This window comes from Odontesthes bonariensis, chromosome 2 (assembly GCF_027942865.1).
Source record: "Odontesthes bonariensis isolate fOdoBon6 chromosome 2, fOdoBon6.hap1, whole genome shotgun sequence".
In the NCBI taxonomy this organism is placed as follows: Eukaryota; Metazoa; Chordata; class Actinopteri; order Atheriniformes; family Atherinopsidae; genus Odontesthes; species Odontesthes bonariensis.
The window spans coordinates 22722251-22744026 of NC_134507.1; the positions used below are offsets into that span (position 1 = coordinate 22722251).

Consider the following 21776-nt stretch of genomic DNA (forward strand, 5'->3'; position numbering starts at 1 on the left):
TAACCCAACACGATAAACTGAATTGAAAACTAAATATGCCATTTTTCATAAACATTTGATGCTCATCTGCCAGAAGTAATGCATCAGTAGGCAGCAACAAAACAAAGCTTTGATTATGCACCAGTGTCACACGTCACATTTAATTGGCATTGGTTTAAAATGACAACTCTGAAGCAAGGACTTCTCATTTTGTTAAATGCCTATCATCACCATCTCGTGTCTGTCCTTGCGTCATCTACTCGCATCTGTAGTGGAAGGGACTTAAGTCACTAGAACAGGTATGAAATGGAGGAACAGTGTGAGAAAACTGGGAAATTGGATAAGGGGTAAGACACTGAGAGACTAAGATTGAGAGAAAAATCAACCAAAAAGGCATACTTGGCAGCCAAATTTGGATGCCCGTTTTGCATTTCTTTGTGGTTATTCGGCAACCTCTTCCCAATTTTGAGTCTCCACATGACAGTTTTGTTACTTACAGATTGTATTTATTTTTCTTTTTATCCACTCAGTATCTCTTTCCTGTCTTTTCTGTATTACATTTGATTATTTTTTAATCTCTTAGCAGTTATTGTTTATCTCTCTTACCTCATTTTCTATCGCTCTATGGTTGCCTCATCTCTCATTTCCATAAAGTGATAAAAAGTTGTACACTGAGATGTCAACCTACACATCTGGTCTTGGGCTTTCTCTATAATCTGTCCACTATTCTATGACCGTTAGACCGAATACAAGTCATTCATTTGATAGTTACCTTATATTTAAACACATTCCACTCTCTTTTCAAGAAAATGTCATTTTAAATGCTGTCAGATGTCACAAAAAGAAACCAAATATTGATTAAATAGTTACAGCCACGCTGGGATAGGCTCCAGCCCCCCCGCGACCCGACCGATGGATTCAGCGGTATAGAAAATGGATGGATGGATGGATAGTTGCAGCCAGGCCTTTTATAACATTCCTTCCGTAACATCTTCTCTTTGTGTAAAAGAGAGTTTCAATTACCTGAATTCTTCAAGTGTTCAAGTCAATAACACTACAGCCGTGTTCCATGCTATTGCAGTTCAGCAGAAGTACTTGTCCCCCCTTTTTGATGTATTGCGGTCAGGGTGTCTCAGAATTAAAGCAGAGTAGGAATGAACAGTATTACAATGTTGAAACATATCAAATGTGGAGTGAAAAGTTTCCTCTCTGTCAAGGCTGAACTCATGAGCCCTCCTGGCTGCCGTCTTCCAGCAGCTCCATGAGCGTCTCCTGATTGGAGAACTCCTGCAGAGAGGAGTTCATCTCGTCCAGCAGATCCTCTCCCAGCAGGAAGCTCTTGATGTCGTGCACGGTTAAGCCGATGCGGTGGTCCGTTATACGGTCCTGGGCGAAGTTGTAGGTTCGGATTTTCTCTGATCTTCCTTTGGTGCCGATCTGGAAGAGGAGGAGACAGCTTTCAGCCCGCACAGCTGCATACACAGTTACAGCTCAACTTTGCCATTTAACTAGACCAACGTCCTTGTCAAAGAATACATGCACAGCAGGGGAACTGAGTCATTGACTGAAGTATGTCAGATGCTGCGATGCTGTCAACTGTAGGAGTACACGTTCAAGACGTTCTGCCGCTTCAGACTTTCTCTGTGGGAGATCATTGTACATATAAGTACAAAATCACAGCAATTCACTGCAAAATCTGGATTTTATTAGAGCAAAGCAGCATTCTGGAAATGCTCCAAGTGACTTAGACTAAGCACTTAGTTTAAACAGGCTGATTTTCAGTCAAAATTTCTGACAAACGAAACTATATGTGAATTAGAGCAGCTTAACTGGGAATTTGGCTGGTAGCTCTATCTGAGTATGGCCAAGTGTGTTTGATTCCCAATCGCATTATCTGGGTGTGTTAGGCCGATTATTTAGAAACTCGATTTTGTGTGATTTCAGCTGGAATAAAATGTTTACATTTGCATTTTAAAAACTCTGGTTTTGGTTGGATTAACATAATATTTTTCTTTCCAGGGATGTGCTCAATGTTAATTCACAAGATTTCTCTTTTCAAATGTTGCATTGTTTTGCCTGTCCACCTCTTTTAGCACACATAAAAATAATCACAAAACATTCAGATGCATGGAGCTTTTTACAAACTTTTAACTCATCTATTTGGTAGATTTATTGCTTTCTTTCTCGTCGTATTTTAACAGCAACCAGCTAAATCCAACATCCTTTGTCTTCTATAATAAATGTTACCACAACTGAATTTTACATTCAATTTAAATACTTCCGTCAGCCTTTTCCATTGAATTGAACGTGATCTCACCTGGATTTTGCGCTGGTTGTAGCGCTTACTGGTCGCCTCCTCCAATTTCATGCTGTACAGCTTCGCTCTCAGAGCCTTCATGGCTTTCTCTCTGTTCTTCAGCTGGGACCGCTCCTGCTGGCACTCTGCAACCATGCCTAACAAAGACACACAAGTACTTAAGGACTACTTTTTATAGGCCTTAAATCTAACTTGTACAACAATAGACAACAAGTTGATGCATTTTTTCGTTTTACTGATAGCAACGCAAATATACGCAACTCCTGATGAATGGGTAGTGGAGAAAGGTTTTTTTAGTACAAAAAAACCTATCGATCCATTTCCTAAGATTACATCTACAAACATGCATTCATTTAAAGCCTAAACATAAAAAAAAATGTCATGGGTAGAGGCAGTATGAGGATATGATAAATCATAAATCCCAGTTTAGAGTCTGGGTACTAAACTGGTCTGCCTGTAGTTCAGGTCTGATCCACACTGAAAACATCTGGTTTATTATTTGCTAAAAAAAACTGTGACAAAGTAAGCTACGAAACTTCACATCTGTACTATTTTCAACAAAACATCATTTTTAATATCCTTACACCTTTCTCAAAGTGAAATACAAGCACTTTTCAAGCATTTTCATAGTGAATTTTCAAGACTTTCCAGCATCTCACTGCAGCGATAAATTGTAATTACTCAAAATGCTAATTTCACTCTTTCATCACATGAAATCAGATATTATTGTGATATAAATAACCAAAATGACATTTTGAGGGAGCATTCCACCTAAGGCTGACAAATGAAAGGGAAACAAGAATGTCTCATATTTCAAAATGTGACCCATCTTCAAGTATATCTGGCATCCTACAAAACCTGTCTCACCTGTATGACTCTGACAAATCACTTCCGTTTCGATTCAGTCTTTATTAATAATGCGAGAGATAAGAGAACGTTAGTCTTTGAGAACGGCAGTCGATCAGCTCCTTGAGCCTTTTTTAAATAAAAAGCATACAAATCACAACAATTTTGGTTGCGATAGGCGAACAAAAAAAGGCAAACAAAATCCATCTTTGCCTACGACTCATCTGGAGCCTTGGAACAAACAGTATGGGTAATACACATGGTAATAAATGAACGCTCTTTAAAAATTAAGCTACCACTAATTTGAGTTGGTGCAAGCAAGCACCCTTTATCTATGAACAACATAAAAAATGCATAAATGGCATGACAGGGAGGGGATGTCTGCTGTTACCCCGCTATAGTGGTGTAAACTGCAGCACATTATTACAAAGCAACACGCTTACAATTTCAAGCAGTTTTTAAGCACTATATCCAAAGTTCAAGCACTTTTCAAAGCTTGACAAATCACATTCAATTTCAAGGATTTTCAAGGATTTCCAGCTCTTGTAAGAACACTGTAAATTATTTGCAATTCACTGCATTCTGCTCTAATTCATATTTTGCACAGGCCTCTAACATTTTTGGAAGAAGGTTCGACTTTTTGTCTCACTTTGATTCAATAAAACTTGTGATAATTTCTTCTCATCTTGCTGTGTACCAGCATTTCTATTCTAAGAGGTGGCACAGAGGTGGTTTGTACTATGGCTTTTTTGGAGTTTTTATGTTTACCCTGTGTCTGCGTGAGTAAACATGCTGTCGGTGAGGTCTCCAATGACTTCAGTCACCAGCAGTTCTGCAGTATAAATCGGATATAGCTACGAGAGTTCATTCCAGTTCTATTTTATTTATATAATCTGAGCAGAAGCTCTCTCAGAACACTTTACATACAAAAACTAACAATTCCTTGGCAATTTCGCCACAACAGTTGGAAGAAAAAAACTCAATTTTTACAAAAAGACACCTTAGACAGAACCAGACTCGAGGAGGACAGTCAATAGAATGAGAGTGAGAGGATAAGAGGGGAAAAAAGTAAAGCAAACAGCTCGTGTTTATTCTGTATCTTCTATGAGTTCTTTTTTAATCACATTCTTTTTATGTGGTTCATTACACGTGTAGGTTATATGGTGTTGAATTCCTTCTAATAATAACTTTACTTTGCTACTGAATGCCGGTACTACACTAAATAGCATCATTATACAGTGTAAACCACCTTCATTAACAGTATTGTGGTCTGCACGATGGGAAGACAGAATAAACACTGTGAAACTTTTTTCTCCACTTTGGGGAGAAATTAAAGCAGCACTGCAAGTTAGCTCACATCCCACTGCGAAAAATCCACGGAATGTTCAGTCTGCAGTGGCATGTTCTCCTTTTTGGTTTTTACCTGTTGGAAGATGGACAATTCTGACTGCGCTGTCTGTTGTGTTGACGTGTTGACCTCCAGCTCCACTTGCTCTCTTCGTTTCTATCCTCAGGTCCTTTGAGTTTATGGTGAAAGAGATCTAAAAAGAACACAAAAGATAAGTTGAGCAGAAGAAGAAACGCTAACCTAAACGATGAGACTGCGAGGAAAATACGTGTTCCTAACCAATGAAAAACAAATAGCTGAGGCAGATGGTAAAATCAGAAACAAATGAGCCGAACCTTTACAGATCACATCAAAATAAAGTCTATCCTTTCATATTTCTGCAGTTTGTCTCTATGATTTCAACCATTTCCATCCAACAACCCATTTCAGCACAAAATCATCATTATAAGGAAATAGGATGCTCTCTTTCTCTATGGACCTGGGTTGCATTGACAGCAATTCTGAGCACATAGTGTTTTATGTCTGAACCATTCGTCTATTTTGCGAAGCCGTACCTCAGTGGGTTGGGGGAGTACAGCCACAGTCATGGTACTGGTGTGCATCCGGCCCTGTTTCTCAGTCTTAGGAACCCTCTGAACTCGATGAACTCCAGCCTCAAACTTCATCTTCTTGTAGCTTTGAAGGCCGCTGATACTGGCTGAGGCGTGACGTAGTCCACCTGGACGCAGGTTAGCAGTGACCACAAATACTTAGTACTTATACTTAGTCAAAGACGAGTAGTTCAGTGACTAGACTTCAGTTTTTAGTTCTAATCTAATGGTGTTTAAGGATTAATGTGATTAAAGAAAAAAACTGTCCTTTTCTATATTTTCTTCCACGAAGTGAGAGCATAGTTCAGTCACATCTCTGGATGTCAGCGACAGGGCAAAAGCTTCCACCCGTCTCATTTTTTATTGTAATAATGTCTGTGAGTGACTAAGAAACATAGAGGGCTTTGTATCACATCCCTCATATTTGGGTAAGTAGCTAAAACACAGTAACTCTTCAGACTTCTTACACGGAAAAATCAAACAATATCAATTTACTGTTTCCAGCAGAGATACAAAACAACGGAAAATCCAGGCTCAAGTATTTCAGATTACTGACAAGTTATTTAAAGTTATACTTACTGTAATTAGTCTATAAAAGAGTTTAAATGTTAACGTGACATTTCCATCATTTGTCTTGCATCAAAATGTCCCTTTGCCTGAAGTAATAAAGCTACCAAGTTTTATTTTTTTGTGTTTTCAAGATATAAGCCACATTAATGCCCTCATACTGAGTATGAGTATACTCAGTAAGCCCGCCCACCCACTTCTCAGTCAGCTTTGAGAATACTTCTAAATTTCTTCTGAACTGCATCATATTGAGTGGTGAGGTGCAAGTTGATTTCTTTTCCTTGGATAGCGAAGGCATGACCCACCTTTGTCTGTCTTTGACTAGTTAGAACTTGGATGGATTGGTTAGGCTTGGGCATCAAGCACGATGATCAGTTAGATTCGGGGTAAGTCAGTCACAGACAGAGGATGATGGATCATGTCTTACCTGTCCTACTGGTTTTCCTCAAATAATAATACAACAAAATAAGGCCTTTTGGAAAATTTTACAAATTGTAATTGATAGGAAAATACAAGCAGAACTCTGCAGGCTATTGTTTTGTTTGCTCGACTCCACAGTGCTCCAGCAAATCAGCTATTCCAAGAAACAGCTTACAAAAGAGACTACACAGAGTTTCAAGGTGAGATATCAGTTGTCCAATTTTCACATGTGGATGGATTAAACAAAGAGGCCTGAAATAACTCGTTCACTAAAAAGTCTGTAATTGTAGAGTGAGAGTGGTTAGTGATTGAAAATCTGCCCCTCTTCTATGACAGGTGTTAATTTCATAATAATTCAAAGAAGATATTAGGTGAGAAATGTGCAAACACTAGTAGTCTTACATGCCACTGTTCATAACACGAGGCGCTTATCTTTTGCTGGAAGGGCTGCTTAAAAAAGGGGGCAGAAATTAAGAGTGCACTAACTCCATATGGCACAATAAACAGATATAATAACTGGACTGGAAGTGAGTATAAAACTGTTTCTCATGATTTGAGTGAATTAACCCTTTACTCTAGCCCGTAATCAAAATGCTTAAATCTACTGACCAAGATCACTTGTCATGTGTTCCAGGATGTCAAAGGACCAGCCTTGGTGCTGAGCGAAGCCCTGGTACATGTCGAACACCTTCACAGGGAAGAAGAGCAAACAGCATATAAATACACAAAAAACATTGTAGGGTTTGTTTATATAAGCTTTTCTACTTCCTCAGCACTCTGTATTCTTTATTCAGGTGCTTCTGTGAGCAGGTGCATTCCACAGACTCAAAATATTTCTTTTTACTTTGCTACTGGAGTCTAAGAGCCAAATGCATCTCATTCATTATTAAGTGTATCTACTTAGTACAACAGCTACTTCAAACAATATTTAATAAGTACTAGCAAAGCTAAGTACGTGACCAGACCTCAGCACTGAACAGCATGGCCTCCTGACCTCCAACACCAGCTGTGACCTCCAGGACGAGGTCACTCAGGTCAGCCTCTTCCTCTGGGATTAACAGATCCAGGATCTGATTGGTGAAGGACAAGAATGTACAACAAGAAATAATAGTACATTTCAACGTAGTCAGTTTGCCCATACGGTAACAGTCGATACTATGAAGCCATCGCTCTTATTTTATGCTGCAGTTTCTTGTCAGAAAGCAAAATGTTCTACCTTTTCTCTCAGATCTTGGATATCCTGGAAACAGCTTTCTCTTTCCAGCTCTGCCAGTTCTCGTAGGGCTTGGTCTTCATCTTTTTTTTATTAAAGTCAAGAAAATACAGTTAGTTAGAGTTAAAATGAGAATTTAAAATTGTCTAGGGGCAGAAATCTTGGCAAAATCTTTATACTGTGGTGTTTTTATATCTTATAATATCTGCAACTGTATGAATAAAGTATTTTTCTATTCTATTCTATTCTAACGGTAGTAATTTGTTTTTAAGACTAGTACACAGTACTTCTCGCCTCACCTTTCAGGAGCATCTCAGTCTCTGCCATCTCTTTTTGTTTCTTGTTCAGCTCTCTCATGTTCTGGATTAGAGGAGCCAGCACGGATACTTTGGTCCTCTTGGCCCTCATTTCATCTTCGCTGCACTGATCTTCTGCCACACTGCCACTGACCACACGTAAACACTCACTGTACTCCATCTCAATCCTCCTCAGGTGCTCCTGCAGAGACCTCTTGGCAAAAAGCTCATCCACCGACAGCAGCTTCATCATAATTGGTGCACTTGTGTGAAGTGTCCTTTGGCTCATACCATTACGGTGACTTACAAGTTCACAAACAGTTGGGTTGATGACTTGTTGAGGTTTGTGAACGCAGGGAATCCACTCACTCCCTCTTGAAAAAAGGCTTACGAGTCTCCTGTAAGCCATTGCGTTAGCAAATTAGCTTTGAAGATTCTCTATGTAGCAGTCGAGCAAACAGACCCTGATATGACTTGGCTACGGAGCATTCTGCTCATCAAGTCAAATTTCAAGAATATTTTTAACGACTTAATGTCTTTTTGCGTTTTAATGAATACATTGGTTGTATAATATGCTCTTTTAGGAGTAAATTTGCACACTATGAAAGCATTCTTAAATTCGGGGTGTAAAATACAACAACTATATCATTATTGTGGTGAAACTGTAAACTTTAAATTAATTTCGGGACATCAGCATTCAGCATCAGCTACATTCAGCGATGCTACAAAACACAGTAACATATGTGTTTAGAGTAAATATATTAAACTTCTTTGCTACAAATCGACTGATGACATACTATGTTTAAATAAAGACCGAATCCCAACTTATTAAGTGTAAGGCGAACATCTGACAGTAAACAAAGCTCACTGCAGCGCTAATTTGCGTCTCTAGAAACGGTCAAAGGGCTCCGTTAGATTTATCCTCTTCTCGAAAACATCCTTGTTGTTATAACGATAAAGGTTTCAGTCACACTTTGTATAAAAATTATCTGGTAACTGACTGTTAATGTTTGTTATAAAATTACTGCTCCTTTACCACCTTGCAGGAGGGCGCAGACATATTGAAAGTTTCACGCATGCGCAGTGATTGCACACTTTCTTCTTCTTGGGTTAGGGAAACTACACACCGCTCTCTGGTGTCTGTACTGTAACGCTCCTGTTGAATGTTTTTTTTTTTTAGATTATGCGCACATTCTTCTTAGATATTCAATCATCTTTTCATTTCAGCAAACGTATTTTTTGCTCTCTGAGTCGTCACACTTTTTTTCCCTGAAGCAATATCCTTGGTTTTGTTTTCCAATGTATTTTGCCACACTTTAACTTGTTTCAGATATAAGTGTTGTCCTCACAAGCTGCTCTGTTAACTCTGTATAATATTTGGTAGATTTAACCTGGAGATAACCTGGAGTTAACTATCTATACATACTAATATATCCTGCTCTTCACACTAAATTACCCATGACATCACGAGCATCTCTGCTGTGAGTAATGGAATGTGATATCCCTTTTCAATAAATATTCCAGTCATTGAGACACGTTTTTGGACAAAAGACCATTTCCACTTATGACTATTCCACTTTTCAACAAATCAAAATAGATAATAAGTAAAATATAGAGTGAAGAGATGAGAAAAAGATCAATACATGAACTAAAGTGAGATGTATTTTGCAAATGTGCACACTGAAAACGGAAATGGGCAGTTAAAATGCAAACACTGAGGGACACTACATGTGGATTATTCTTTTTATGTTTATTACCTGCCACATATTTACAGCATCTGGTAGTTTTTGGTACCTTCGGTACAGTTTAAGACTGTCAAAAAGTAAGGTAATTTACACTGAATGAGACAGGAAACTCTGTTTGGGCTGCAGTTGAATTGACTCTGTAGACTTGCAAATCTACCTTTGAAATGACAATTCGGTGGATTCTGGGATCTTTGTTAAATTAGCATAAATGACCCTCAGTATGCAAAGATGCTCTACAAACAAATGTAACTTCAGTTAGCTTTTTATCAGTATTTCTCCAACCTTTGTTTCATTGTGCATCAACACCAATGTACTTATTACACTAAAAAAAATTAGCTGTGACTGGCAAAAAGTGCAAATAGTAGGATGAAGCGGTAGACATACTGCATATCTTAACTCCATCCCCCCAGGTTCCTGCTTGGTTTCAGTGAAAGAGCAACTTAACACATTCCAGGCAGGGGTGTGAACAAAAGTGTTATGGGAATGGCTGCTCTTCTATCTCTTTTCAAACAGCAGGTCCCCAGATAGAAATGAGAATTGAACCCCACTCCAGTCTCTTGTTTGTGCTTGCCATGGAATAATTAGCAACAGTATTTCCTTCCAATAATAAACTGCTTACGGTAAAAGATGTTAAAACTATAAAGGTTGTTGTTCCTCACAAATGTGTATTTCTGTAATTTTATTATAAAATATTCCCACTTGTAACTGGGTGTAGCTTTAAATGAAATTAGCTTAGATATCTAGTGTATCATCTTATGTGGGCAACAACCACTGAAACCTTGCCCTATTATTCAAGTAAAAAAAAACAGACATTTGTTTAGCTAGTTAAATATTTGGGCATTTTTCTGGATAAGATGGCATTTTACGGCAGAAACCTACATTATAATCCTAGGATTTATAGAAATTAAGAATGCAAAATCACATGTGACTGTTGAGAGAGTCCTGTTATCTTAAAATGATGGAATATCCAGATCTGGTTATGTGTCCTTAGTCTGGAGAAATAAAATTCACTATCTTAGGGAAAAGATAGAGAATTGAAGTTAAACTGAACTTTTAAAGTTAAATTTGGAATACTTTCCCTAACTTTGAGTTTGAGTTTTAAATTGCAGCTTAAAAGTTACTACAGAGTTTCAGCAAGCTCTGCTAGCCTGAAAACGGATCCATAAACAGAATTTTTTCTCAAAATGCTCGCTATCTTTGGAATTTAGGGATGTTCATACAAGAAAACATTTCTTTAATATCAAAATTTGATCTACAATGATATTTTTCTGGGTAAGACAACATCTTAATCTATATAGACATTTACAAATATGACGACAGAACATGCAACAGGTTGCATGCTTTGCCAAGTGTTATGTGCATCTCCTTGAAGGTTCAGTGTTAAATGTTCAGAAGATATATGGAGTACAAAGACATTATTCATCTATTTGTTTTTTTTGTTAATGTACAGCAGATACAACTGATACTATTGTTTGGGATAGACTACTTTACAATGGTAACAAGAGATGGATTTCAGTCAAAAACAAAATTAGAATATTTTCAGTTAGAAATACAGCAATGTGGCATTAAGATGGAAAAAACAAACATTATGAATAAGAAAGAAGTCAAAACGAACTCTTCCCTTGATGAACGTCTTATCGATCTGTAACTTTTATCCCACTGTAACTTATCTATATGGACTTAAGATTACTGTGTGCTCGTTAGCATACGTAAAGATCTGTGTAAAGGATGCTGATATCAATATGCAGGAGAATAATCGTGCCCATGGAACAAATAGTTTTATTATGATGTTATAACTTGTCAATATATAATGTTCTTTAATCAAAAGGTTGTGAAAAATACTGCAACCTTGAGGAACGTGTATAAATGTAGAGGCCATTCTTTTTCCTACTTGTTCCACGTCGGCTGACAAACTAGGGGGACCACGTTGATTGCGAGCTTGCGTCACTACACTTAAAACGAAATCTTATTGGTGGATGCTTTAAAGGGACAATAAAATTATTTGCTGTGATTGGTTTGCGCCTTTTGCGCACGGATTTCAAATAAGAGGCATCATCTGGCGGTGGCGGATTTTCAGTTGAGAAGGATTTAATTTAGCATCAGCCGAAAAATAGCTTCGCGGTTGAAAGGAGGGAAGTTTTTAAGCTGAGTTTTTTTCGACTAACGATATCGCAGACATAAGGTAAGGGCCTTAAAGCTATTTTTTTTGTTAATTGGCAAGCATTTACCCGTTCTGTCAGCAACCTTAGCAAGACAACGTAGTTGAATTTTTCCAACTGGTTTGAGGGATTCGATTTAGAATAACGGTACGAACAAACGGAAAATATGGGAATCTCAGGTTATTTTTCCGGAGAAAAGTGAGCAAAGGCAATTGTTTGCAGAACAGTTTTCAAATTGAAGTTAGCTTCTTACCACACTTTATATGCACTTACAATCAGCTCTTTAAAGTCGATTAAAACCTTTTATTATCTACGTCCCTTCATGTGCATAAGGGCTACACTTTAAGTAGTTTTAATTTTCTTAAATCGTGAAACTAACTTTGTAAGAGATGCTAGCGACTATCCTCACGTCATCGCTATCTTTCCGCCAAATCCGACTCGCGCCAAATCGACTATTTGTTTTTAAAAATGTTCTCGTTAGGCTATCATGTACAAGCTAAACTGATGTGATAACAGGTTAATATCAATGCAAACTCATGTTATTTCTTTATTTCGTGGCAGGCAACTTATTTATCAACTTTGTTAGGTGCCGCTAATTTTGCTTTCGAGACGGAAGCCATGCTGCCTGGCATGCTTAAGACACATCCAGTTTCTGAAGCCTAACTCTGGTCCTCTGCCTTTCTTGCAGACATCCACACACTGCAAAGTGCTTATGTTTCATTGTACGAGACTTATCATGAAGTGCCCTCATTACGAGGCAACGAGGGATAACACGATGGAGAGAAGCTCTGCCGTGGCAGAGTCCAAGTTGCTTCAGCTCAAAACGTCCCCAGTGAAGGAGCCCATCCCCATCAAACCTCAGTGTCCCTCTGCAGGATCCACCAGAGTGTTGTTCTCTACCAAGAACAACACCAGTGCAGTTCACAACAAGGAAAACAGCACTAGCAGGGATCACGAAGGGACCCTGGATGAGGCCTTTGAGGACAGTGGTTATTTATCTTTGCAGAACAGTCAGATTGATTCTCCTCATGTGGATGAAGTGGATGACCATGTTGTGGGTAAACCCACAGCAGTGCTGTCTTCTCCTGCCACGCATCAAGAAAAGAGTGATTTATCTCCTTCTAAATGTCAGCGGAGGACTAAAAGCACTCACCTGGCAGTTTTCACTCCAGTGGATCGTCATAAGAGGAGGACAGCAACTCTATCATCCACCCCCTCCAACCCACACAGTGACCCCATCCTTCCTATTCTTAAGTTCGAGCAGGCTGTTTGTGAGGAGCTTGCTAAGTGCTACAAGAAGAATAAGAGGTATGATAAGGTTTTTGCATAATAGATAAGTAGTGTTGAGCAAAAATGTGTTATTTATTTTTATCATTAGAGGAACTATACACCGAAAGGAAAATGTTCTTTGTGTGGAAATATGGTGAAATATCTGAACAATATCAAACCGTTTAGTAAATGAGAACTTTCTGTTCTACATTCAGTAAAGGTTCAGAAATGATACATATCCATTAAGTCTAATCTTCTTCTTGTAAAATAACAAATCCTGTAAAAATTGACAGACTTGTTTCTTGGGGTCTAATTTTACTGAATTTTTTTAAATTCAGACTTCTAACAGTAAAATGTCTACAATTCTCCTCTTCTTTAGGTATGACTGGAGTATCGTCTCAAAGGTAGCAGAGGACCACCTTTTGGATCGCGTAATTGGCCGTCAGATGGGCCTAGAGTACGTCGATGTGTTTACATCTCTGCTGTCCAGGAATATGAGAAGCATCCTAACAAAGACCCTGACCCTGCTGGGAGACATGGACCTCATTAGGTACACTCCTTTGCTATCAACAGAGAGGGTTGACCAACAAGTATAACAAAGAGTGCAAGTTTATGCTGATCAGCAACGGCTGATAAGAAAATGAGCTGGAATTTCAAGCTACGTAAAGGGTAACTGCTGTTGTCACCCAAAGTGTATTGCGTCTTCCATGCAGTCCATGTAGTTACCTTGCAAGATGGCATGTAATCTGAAAAAATGTTTAAAAATTGAAGCTTGAAGGAAAATTTATGATGGACAGATGGACCTCTATTTTAACTTAACTATTTTTTTTTTCTTCTGTACTGAGTTTATATCTTTCTTTTTACCCTCTTCTTTGATTGCTTTTAACTGTGTTTTTAATTTTTTTCTATTTTTTTTCTCTTTAAATTGCTGCTTTATGCTGTTCTTTTAAATGCCTTGTCTTTATGTAAAGCACATTGAGTTGCCTGTGGTATGAAATGCGCTATATAAATAAAGATGCCTTGCCTTCTGTAGTCTATACTCATGTTTATATTTTTCGCCTCGCAGTTGTAAGAAAGTGAGCAGGACATGGAGGAAAATCATCTGTGAGGATACAACAGCTCTGAGCAGGTGTCAGCGAGCTGAGAAGACACTCAGGGTGAGCAAGCACGCAATATGAAACAATCGTGGAAAAGTCCACATTATTAAAGCTTAAGTGTGTACTTTGTTAGTTTCAGAGCATACAGTTCTGATATGTTACCTTTTACCCGTTTAGGAGTCGTGGAACTCTCCAAGTCAGTTGAAAAAAGGTCTGACAAGAGATGTGGTTGCCTCCAGGGTGGTATTGTCCTGCATGCAGAATCTGGCCTCTTCTAGCACTTCATCTTCCTCGTCTACACAAAGCTGTGGGATCAACAAACGGACTGCTTCTTCTCAGAAAGGCAGCACGCCAAACCCTCGGCACTCGCGCTTCAATGACTACGTGCAGGTTAGTGTCATTAATAGTTGAGCACATTGAAAATCGAAGAAAGCTCTCGTAACTTGCTGAGGCCCGGCAGATGTTTGTGATTGTCTTTTGTTTGTCCAGTACTCCAGAAGTAACCAGCAAATCTTACATTTATACTTTTTACTCATTGACTCTTATATTGAATGATAGCTTCTGCCTTTGTTTAAATGATGTGTGTTGGTTTGTTTATTTGCAAGCAAATCAGATTTGCTCTCAAAATCATCTTTTAACAAACATTCCTGGTTTATTCTGCTGTCCAGGCCGCCAGCAATCTGAAGGTACATGAGTCTCTGCGCGCCTGCAGGCGTTGCGGCTCACCAGCAACTCATTTGACTGAGGTTCAGAGGGCCAGGTGCACTCGCTCCAGCTGTCTCTTCGACTTCTGCACCCGCTGTCAAGAGCCTTTCCACAACTCAACCCCCTGTAGAACAGTTCAGCCCAGATCCCAATTCTCCGCCTCCAAGCCGACCCTGATCATCCCAGGGAGCGCTCGTAGCAAAAGGAGCGTCAGGCGCTTGTGACGGAGGTTTATTTGGACTCTTTTAACTGGGGGAGGAAGGGTGTCTCTGCTGCGGTAGCGTTTCCAGAAGCTTAGCCTGAAACCGTGGACAGCTTTTAGAGGAGATCATTCTCAAACGGCGTTATTTGTATTTTTGTAAAAAGGAGAAAACGAACTTTGTTACATTCAGAACTCTGAATCAAACGAGGGAAGCCCTTCAGCTGCTGGGACAACCAACCAGAAAGTGTCATCTAACTAAAACCTTCGTTGCCTGTGAGCAACAGAAACATCTTATTCCAAAAAAGAAAAAGAAATGGCCACTGATGTGCTTTTTAATTGTACAGTTTTATCATGTTTTTTTTATATGAAATTGATCTATATGGAAAGCCACTTTTAAGTAGTTTTATTCTTATTTTTTTTTTAGAAATAAATGTTTATCTCAGGCCTTGTTCATATTTTCTGCCTTTGTACATCTGTTTCTGTAAATAGACTTTTCATAAAATTTATCTTGTGTTTTTGTGGGGTTTTTCCAACACATTTATCACACACCTCAGTTTTTACTCCAGTCACTTTAAATGATTCATGAAAAAAAAAAAAGGATCCATCTTGAAAATGAACATTGCATTCAACATTTTGTTTTACTTCCAGGTCTTGCAGATGCATTCTTCCAATGTAACATGAATGGATCTGCATCAATTCTGTTAGTTTGTTAAAGCTGATATGAAAATAAGAAGTAATTTCAGTAAGGCGCAACTTGACTTTGATCTTAACTTAACATTTTTCCTCTGACTTGCTGTCTATCAACGAAAACAAAAAAATCCTGCTTGTGTGAATGACCTGAGTGCACGTTTATTACAGTAGAGGGCAGCATTGACTCCTCTCCAGCTCCTTTTCAGACTAGTCAGATCTCTTGACTCCGTAGTTCTACCCGTCTTATCAAAAGAACAATAATCAAGGTTTAACTCGCTTTAACTGTAACCTGTTACAGTGAAAAGTGGAGACACACCGTTACAACCAATAAAACAACGAAAACCCTAGTCAAATACATAAATAGAGCATCCATTTTCTATATCCACTTAATCCAACTCAAGGTCACGGGGGGGCTTGGAGCCTATCCCAGCAGTCAGTGGGCTAGAGGCAGGGGACACCCTGGACAGGCCGCCAGTCCATCACGGGGCCACACAGAGACAAACGAGACAAATGACAACACACGCTCACACTCACTCCTAAGGACAATTTAGAGACACCAATTAACCTGCATGCTTTTGGACCCGGAGAGAACATGCAAACTCCACACAGAAAGGCCCCAAACCTGGAAATAAAAAGAACATTTTAACTTTAAAAAAAAAAAAAAAAACTTAGGAGGCATATAAAAGGAATTATTAGTCTCCTATAGTAGTCCTCACCTTCAGAATGTGTATTTTAATTTGCCATGAATTCTTAATAATTTCTGTAAAAAAAAAACATTTATATAAAAGGTTGATTTCAACAAATATTCAAGTAATAAGTTATTAAGGCAATGCATACAAAAAATGGACAACCTTATGTATGCAAAAATATCAAGATATACAAAGTTTCTTATGGATGTGGAGGATCTTTGTAAAGTGAGTAAATACAATAGGTTTGATAGAAAGTTTTTCCGACTGAAACATGAAGATATTTTCCAGCCTGGTTTGTTTAGAGATAAAGATGGCACCTGTAGTTTTCAAGCGGGATTCCAATCAGGGCTGTAAGCTAGTGGCTAGTGAAGAGTTTGCTGGTTGAATCATGGGAAAGACGGGACAAAAAGAAAACGTTTCAAACATCTTAGCTGTCGTGCCTTAAAATAAGCCAGTTTTCTCCATTTTTGTTGTGAGTAACGGAAGCAGGTTTTTCCTGTTCAAACTGGGGGATCAAGTAAGACCTCTTAAAAAGAGAGTTGGCAACAGGCTTTTCTTCAATCATGTTTGGGCTGCAATTCGAGGCCCAACACTATTACGAATGATTCAACATCCTCTGAATCTGCATCAGTCCACAAACATCCACGATCTAATCCAGTACCGAGCAACAAGCGGGGTGAAAATGTGGTTAGCAAATGTAACTTGCTCGGCCCGAAAAAACCCTTCTAGTTTTCTTTTTGTGATTCACCCCAATTTTACATGTTTATATTCTTTAAAAAAAGAAGAAAGTATTTTTGTCAGTCGTGGCACTTTTGCATTAATTGATTAAATGTAGCACCGTTTATGTCCATAAGTTGAAATTGAGTTGTGATAATTAAGTCACTGTTACTCTTATAGTTTCCAGCACACAGCAGGCCTATATTTCCTATTCATTATAATGCATCTTCAGGTAAACTGCCTGCAAAAATTGAGTTGCCACCAGTTTGTTAAGTTTTGCATGATAACATCTCTGCAATTATCTTCCTCTGACCTGGAGCAGGAGGAAAATCTTTTTTAAAACAATCAATCACCAGACTTGTAACATTCCTCCCAAGATATCTGCAGTTTCCCTTGAATGTTTGCTTGAATCAGCCACCGCTTCTTTTAGAAGAGTTTTGAATCTGCAAATCGCATTGCTGGCATTAGATTCTTACCTTTGACATTTTAAGGATGACCCATTTGTCTCTCATCTCTTGCATCTGAGTTGAGTTGTGTGTGTCTTTAGTTGTGATGACGCATGTGCACATCAGCACACTATTTCAGATCTTTCTGTTCAGTGGAATGTCCTGTGGCATGGAAAATGCTGCGGTTCTCAGATAGCAATGAAATAACTGTGTAGTTCTTGCACAATGCATCACTTCTCTTTTGTTGCGACTTCTTAAAACATGTGCATTCTATCCTTAAAATAACGCACTTTCACTCACTGTTTCATTTACCTGATATGCTCCTATGTCAAATAGGCTGCAAGAACAATTCCTTTGAAATTACTTTTTTACAGCAAAACAACTTACATTTTTATCTAATGTATTTTAGCAGTCCATGGCAGGAAAAATGCAGATATACAATGTTTAACAATGTTCAGAGCTGCGGTCCACGAGATCACACAGGCACAGAGAATTAATTTCTTTTTTTAAAACAGAGAGGGATTCTTTCCTAACCTTAGAAGCGTGTGACTCGGATGGACCCATCCTATTAAGGAAGCATCCTTGTCTCTGGGTAACACTCGTGGTAAATTCACGAAAGGGTCTATTTGAAGTTAAACAATGATCTAGTACCAAGCCTAGCCGAGTAGTTCTGTAGCCGAAACAGAACCTAACTGCAACTGCAAACAAAAGTAGGGGAAATGAACATAAACGGTAGATGCATGTGACAGAGAGCCTAAAAGTGCCCATCGAAGGAAGTGAAAGAATAATTCAGGAAATATTTGAAGCATACTCCTCCCACCGTCCAAAAGCATGCATGTTAGGTTAATTGGTGTCTCTAAATTGTCTCTAGGAGTGAGTAAATGTAAATGTAAATGTATTTTATTTATACAGCCCTTTACAGACAATCCTTAGGAGTACCAAAGTGCTTTACAGCAGGCAATAAATAAAGAGAAGAATAAGTAAAAACAAATAAAAACAATGAAAGAACAGTGAAAGCAATAAAATACAACAAAATCAAATAAGATAAAGTAAGATAAAAGTATCATCATACTACTGGGTATTAAAAACAAATAAATAACCTAAATAAGTACGTTAGTGTTTAGTGTTAAGTTGAGTGTGAGCGTGTGTGTGGTTGTTTGTCTCGTTTGTCTCTGTGTGGCCCTGTGATGGACTGGCGACCTGTGCAGGGTGCACCCTGCTTCTCATCCAATGACAGCTGGGATAGGCTCCACCCCCCACCCCCCGCGACACTAAACTGGATAAAGCGGGTATAGAAAATGGATGGATGGAATAGCAGCACCATTTAGTAGCCTCTGGATGCAAGATTTTTAACCATCCAACTTTGCCCAAGTCACAGTTCTTTATTACCTCTTTTGAGACAATGCCCACTAAACCCTAACTCTGTTGCTTTAGTGGATGTGGGAAAATTTGGATGATCAAACCACAGATCACAGTCAGACGTAGTTGGTGGAACCTAAACATCAGGTGACATGAACATAAGCCATAAGAAAACAAGGATTCCAGATGAAAATTGTACGCCCTTTATGTCAAAGCTAACTCTTCATTTTGCTATGTGTACATTTATTCTTTTTTCAACAGTGAAATAAAACATCAGTCTCTTCTTTAAAGACAACAACCCAAATGACAACAGGCCAAGTGACTACAGGTAATCCAATATAAAGCCTCCAATTTGACTTGAAAGTAAAAAAAATCCTAGGAGCCACAGATGTCTTAATATAAGAGAGGAGAAAGTATTAGCTGTACTCGTAACATGTAAGATGTCCTGATGATGGTGCTAAACCGACGATGTTATAAGACACGAGAGCTGCTGATGGAGCTTTGGTGGCGGCTGCTGATTAATCTGTTCTGTGGCCTTTCGCTCCCTCTGCGACTCAGGATCATTTATCTGGCAGATTTATTGATCGGCTGCTGCACAGAGACACATCCCCGACACAATCAGTCCTACTGCTTGTTGAAAAAGTCATTAGAGCGGGGTTTCACATCTGTTTGTGTGTGTGTGTGTGTGTGTGTGTGTGTGTGTGTGGGTGCGTGTGTCTGATAATCACCGGGTGTATACCAGGAACCTTTGTGACTTAAACGCAACCTGCAGGTTGGAGTTGAAGCCCTCTGATTAGATATGTTAACATTTGGTGAAATCCATGTTTTTAATTTCCCAACATTCCTGCTCCTGTCTGTCACTTTTTTTTGCTCTTTTGTCTGCTCCCCCTGTGAAAGTCAGCCTTTATCTGCTTTTAACTCATTTCTGCCCAAGGACAGAGGAAGCGGGGGTTGGTGTACGACAAGGCAACATCCGGACCATGTGTCTTCTTCGCGTTGATGATCTTGATGTGCTGTGACTTCCACATGTCATTTTGCTGTAAGTCACCAAAGTTGGATTGTAAAAGTCCTGAAATGAGGCTGTCATTTGAGCGCCTCCAGCAAAACATGACCGCAACAGGAAGTGAATCAAGAACAGAACACTTCAAACAAGACAAGTTCATAGCTTTGCTGTGAGCAGGACTGTAGTTTATGGGAGCACACATGTTTTCAGTTCCACCTTTGAGAAACATCAAGCCTCATACCTGTTCATGTAAGAGTGACTTTTTAGTTTTAAGGAAAATGTCCTTTCATAGATACAATCAGAAAACCTTATGGATCCCTTTGTTTATCTGTACAGTTAACAACTTAAAGGAATGTATTACAATTCAACCTGATCTCATGACAGAAAGCGAAGTAGCGACATTGATACACATCGTTAAAAATTGCTAATTGTCTAAAAAAAAAGAAAAGAAACCAAAAGAAAAGGCTAAAAAATGGTACATCTCTGTTTCCCTTGCAGATGCAACTTAAGATTCAATACATCAGCACATGTTCCTATGTCAAGATGTCTACTTTACATGTCCTGTTCGTGTTCATTTGACCTCAAACGCTTATGAGCAGGATGGAGGGGATGCCAGAATGCACATACCTTCATGTGCAACATCTTGTGCTTCTCTGCTTTGCCTCCCACTTGTGATTATTTACTTTTCTATTGGACTCTCAACTGCAAATGTTTAGGGTTGAAATTGATTTACACAGTTAGTTCTACATGTTATGAATAAATGTGAATGATGCCCAACAAAAAATACTTTTGGATAATTTGTCATCACACAGTTTACAACCACTGATTGTGACACTTTGGACATGTAGACAAACGTGCCTGTTGCACATTTTCTGCTGAGACATTTAACTCAGCTTCAGTCAGTTGTTGGTTTTCATTTATCCCTTATCTATAACCTCTTTACCATGTTTAAGGTTGCAGGGGGCTGGACCCTATACCAGCTGTTATGGGTGAAAGGTGGGGGACATTCTGGAAAGGCTGCCAGTTCATCACAGGGTTGCCTTAGAGAGACGGATAATTATGTGCACTCACACTCACAGTGCTAACACTTACAGTCAATCTAGAATGACCAATTTGCCTAATAGACATGTCTGTGGACCTGAGCACCTAAAGAAGCCCACACTGAAACAGCGTGAACATGCACATTCAACACAGAAAGGCCTTGGCCAATCAGTGGGTCAATACCCAGAACCTTTATGCTTTGAGATGACAGTGCTTTTTAAAAGCATTCAATAGAAAATGTTACAGAACTGTTTTGAAGGCCTTTATTTCCACGTGACACAGAATTTTGTACACAAACCAGACTTTTTATTTGCAAACAGACTGTTTTAAATTGTTCTCACAACCGGTCAGAAGCTTACAGCTTTCTATCTTCTATGTGTGATTGATAATTAGTGATGCTTAAAAATATGAGATAAGATGTGTTGATTCCTTCAACATGGATGGAACAACTCAGCTCAGGCAACACACACAGACACACACACATATACACGAGCACAAACATGCACACTATGCTTGGTGTTAAAAGGCTGCAGTCCTTTCTCTCTGTCTATTTTTACTCTGTTTGGTCCATTAAGATCAGTGGTGATGATGGTTAATGAGTGAAGCCTCTCCACAAAGCAGGCAGCAATCACAAATGTGCTGGGGAGTGGACACACATACATACAAGACACATACAAACACACACCCACAAAAACATGCAATTAACGTGCAAGCTTTTTGATGTTATGTGTTTAAACCATGCACACATTAAAGTTGATGTATATATCTTGGAAAATATGAACAACAGACTCATGGAACAGCTCTGAAATAGCACATTCGCATACTCTGAAAGACGTTTGGACGTTTTTCTTCGGTTTTTCAGACAATTGTTCCTTTTCTGCCCATAAAGACTGGATTTGATATTTAGAATAAATGTTCCACTCATTAGGTGTTGGACATCTTATTTTTAATATGACGGTAACGGTTTTGATCTGATTCTCAATGATTTTTTATGTTAGAAATACACTGGAACTGGTTGATTTCAAACATGAGCTCAACAATTATGCATACACACATGTTTTTTGTAGGTTTCAAGATG

The 21776-nt window shown here is 38.8% G+C and overlaps 2 protein-coding genes across 3 annotated transcripts; one reads left to right on the forward strand and one right to left on the reverse strand.

The window, feature by feature from the left end:
- Positions 1–98: 98 nt before the first annotated feature.
- mtrf1l (mitochondrial translational release factor 1-like) lies at positions 99–8644 on the reverse strand. Of its 2 annotated transcripts, none has more exons than XM_075485024.1 (8): positions 7580–8644; positions 7284–7363; positions 7033–7137; positions 6677–6755; positions 5045–5208; positions 4566–4683; positions 2297–2433; positions 99–1416 (listed from the first exon to the last, which is right to left on the reverse strand). In XM_075485024.1, the coding sequence occupies exons 1-8, from the start codon at positions 7983–7985 to the stop codon at positions 1204–1206; spliced, it is 1302 nt and encodes a 433-aa protein (XP_075341139.1). In that variant the 5' UTR covers positions 7986–8644; the 3' UTR covers positions 99–1203. The 2 variants fall into 2 exon arrangements, with proteins under 2 accessions (XP_075341139.1, XP_075341147.1); XM_075485032.1 differs by lacking the exon at positions 99–1416 and adding an exon at positions 1437–1620.
- Positions 8645–11392: 2748 nt separating this feature from the next.
- fbxo5 (F-box protein 5) lies at positions 11393–15380 on the forward strand. Its single transcript, XM_075485042.1, has 6 exons — positions 11393–11503; positions 12169–12788; positions 13129–13299; positions 13816–13906; positions 14024–14236; positions 14515–15380. The coding sequence occupies exons 2-6, from the start codon at positions 12193–12195 to the stop codon at positions 14773–14775; spliced, it is 1332 nt and encodes a 443-aa protein (XP_075341157.1). The 5' UTR covers positions 11393–11503; positions 12169–12192; the 3' UTR covers positions 14776–15380.
- Positions 15381–21776: the final 6396 nt, after the last annotated feature.

Bases quoted from the DNA above. Each gene is read 5' to 3' on its own strand.
- mtrf1l (XM_075485024.1), bottom strand. From the start codon at position 7,985: ATGGCTTACAGGAGACTCGTAAGCCTTTTTTCAAGAGGGAGTGAGTGG. The intron at 6,756-7,032 runs GTCTGGTCACGT...TTCCCTGTGAAG, and splicing joins CCATGCTGTTCAGTGCTGAG to GTGTTCGACATGTACCAGGG. The intron at 4,684-5,044 runs GTACGGCTTCGC...TGTTCTTTTTAG, and splicing joins TACTCCCCCAACCCACTGAG to ATCTCTTTCACCATAAACTC.
- fbxo5 (XM_075485042.1), top strand. From the start codon at position 12,193: ATGTTTCATTGTACGAGACTTATCATGAAGTGCCCTCATTACGAGGCA. The intron at 13,300-13,815 runs GTACACTCCTTT...TTCGCCTCGCAG, and splicing joins GGAGACATGGACCTCATTAG to TTGTAAGAAAGTGAGCAGGA. The intron at 13,907-14,023 runs GTGAGCAAGCAC...TTACCCGTTTAG, and splicing joins GAGCTGAGAAGACACTCAGG to GAGTCGTGGAACTCTCCAAG.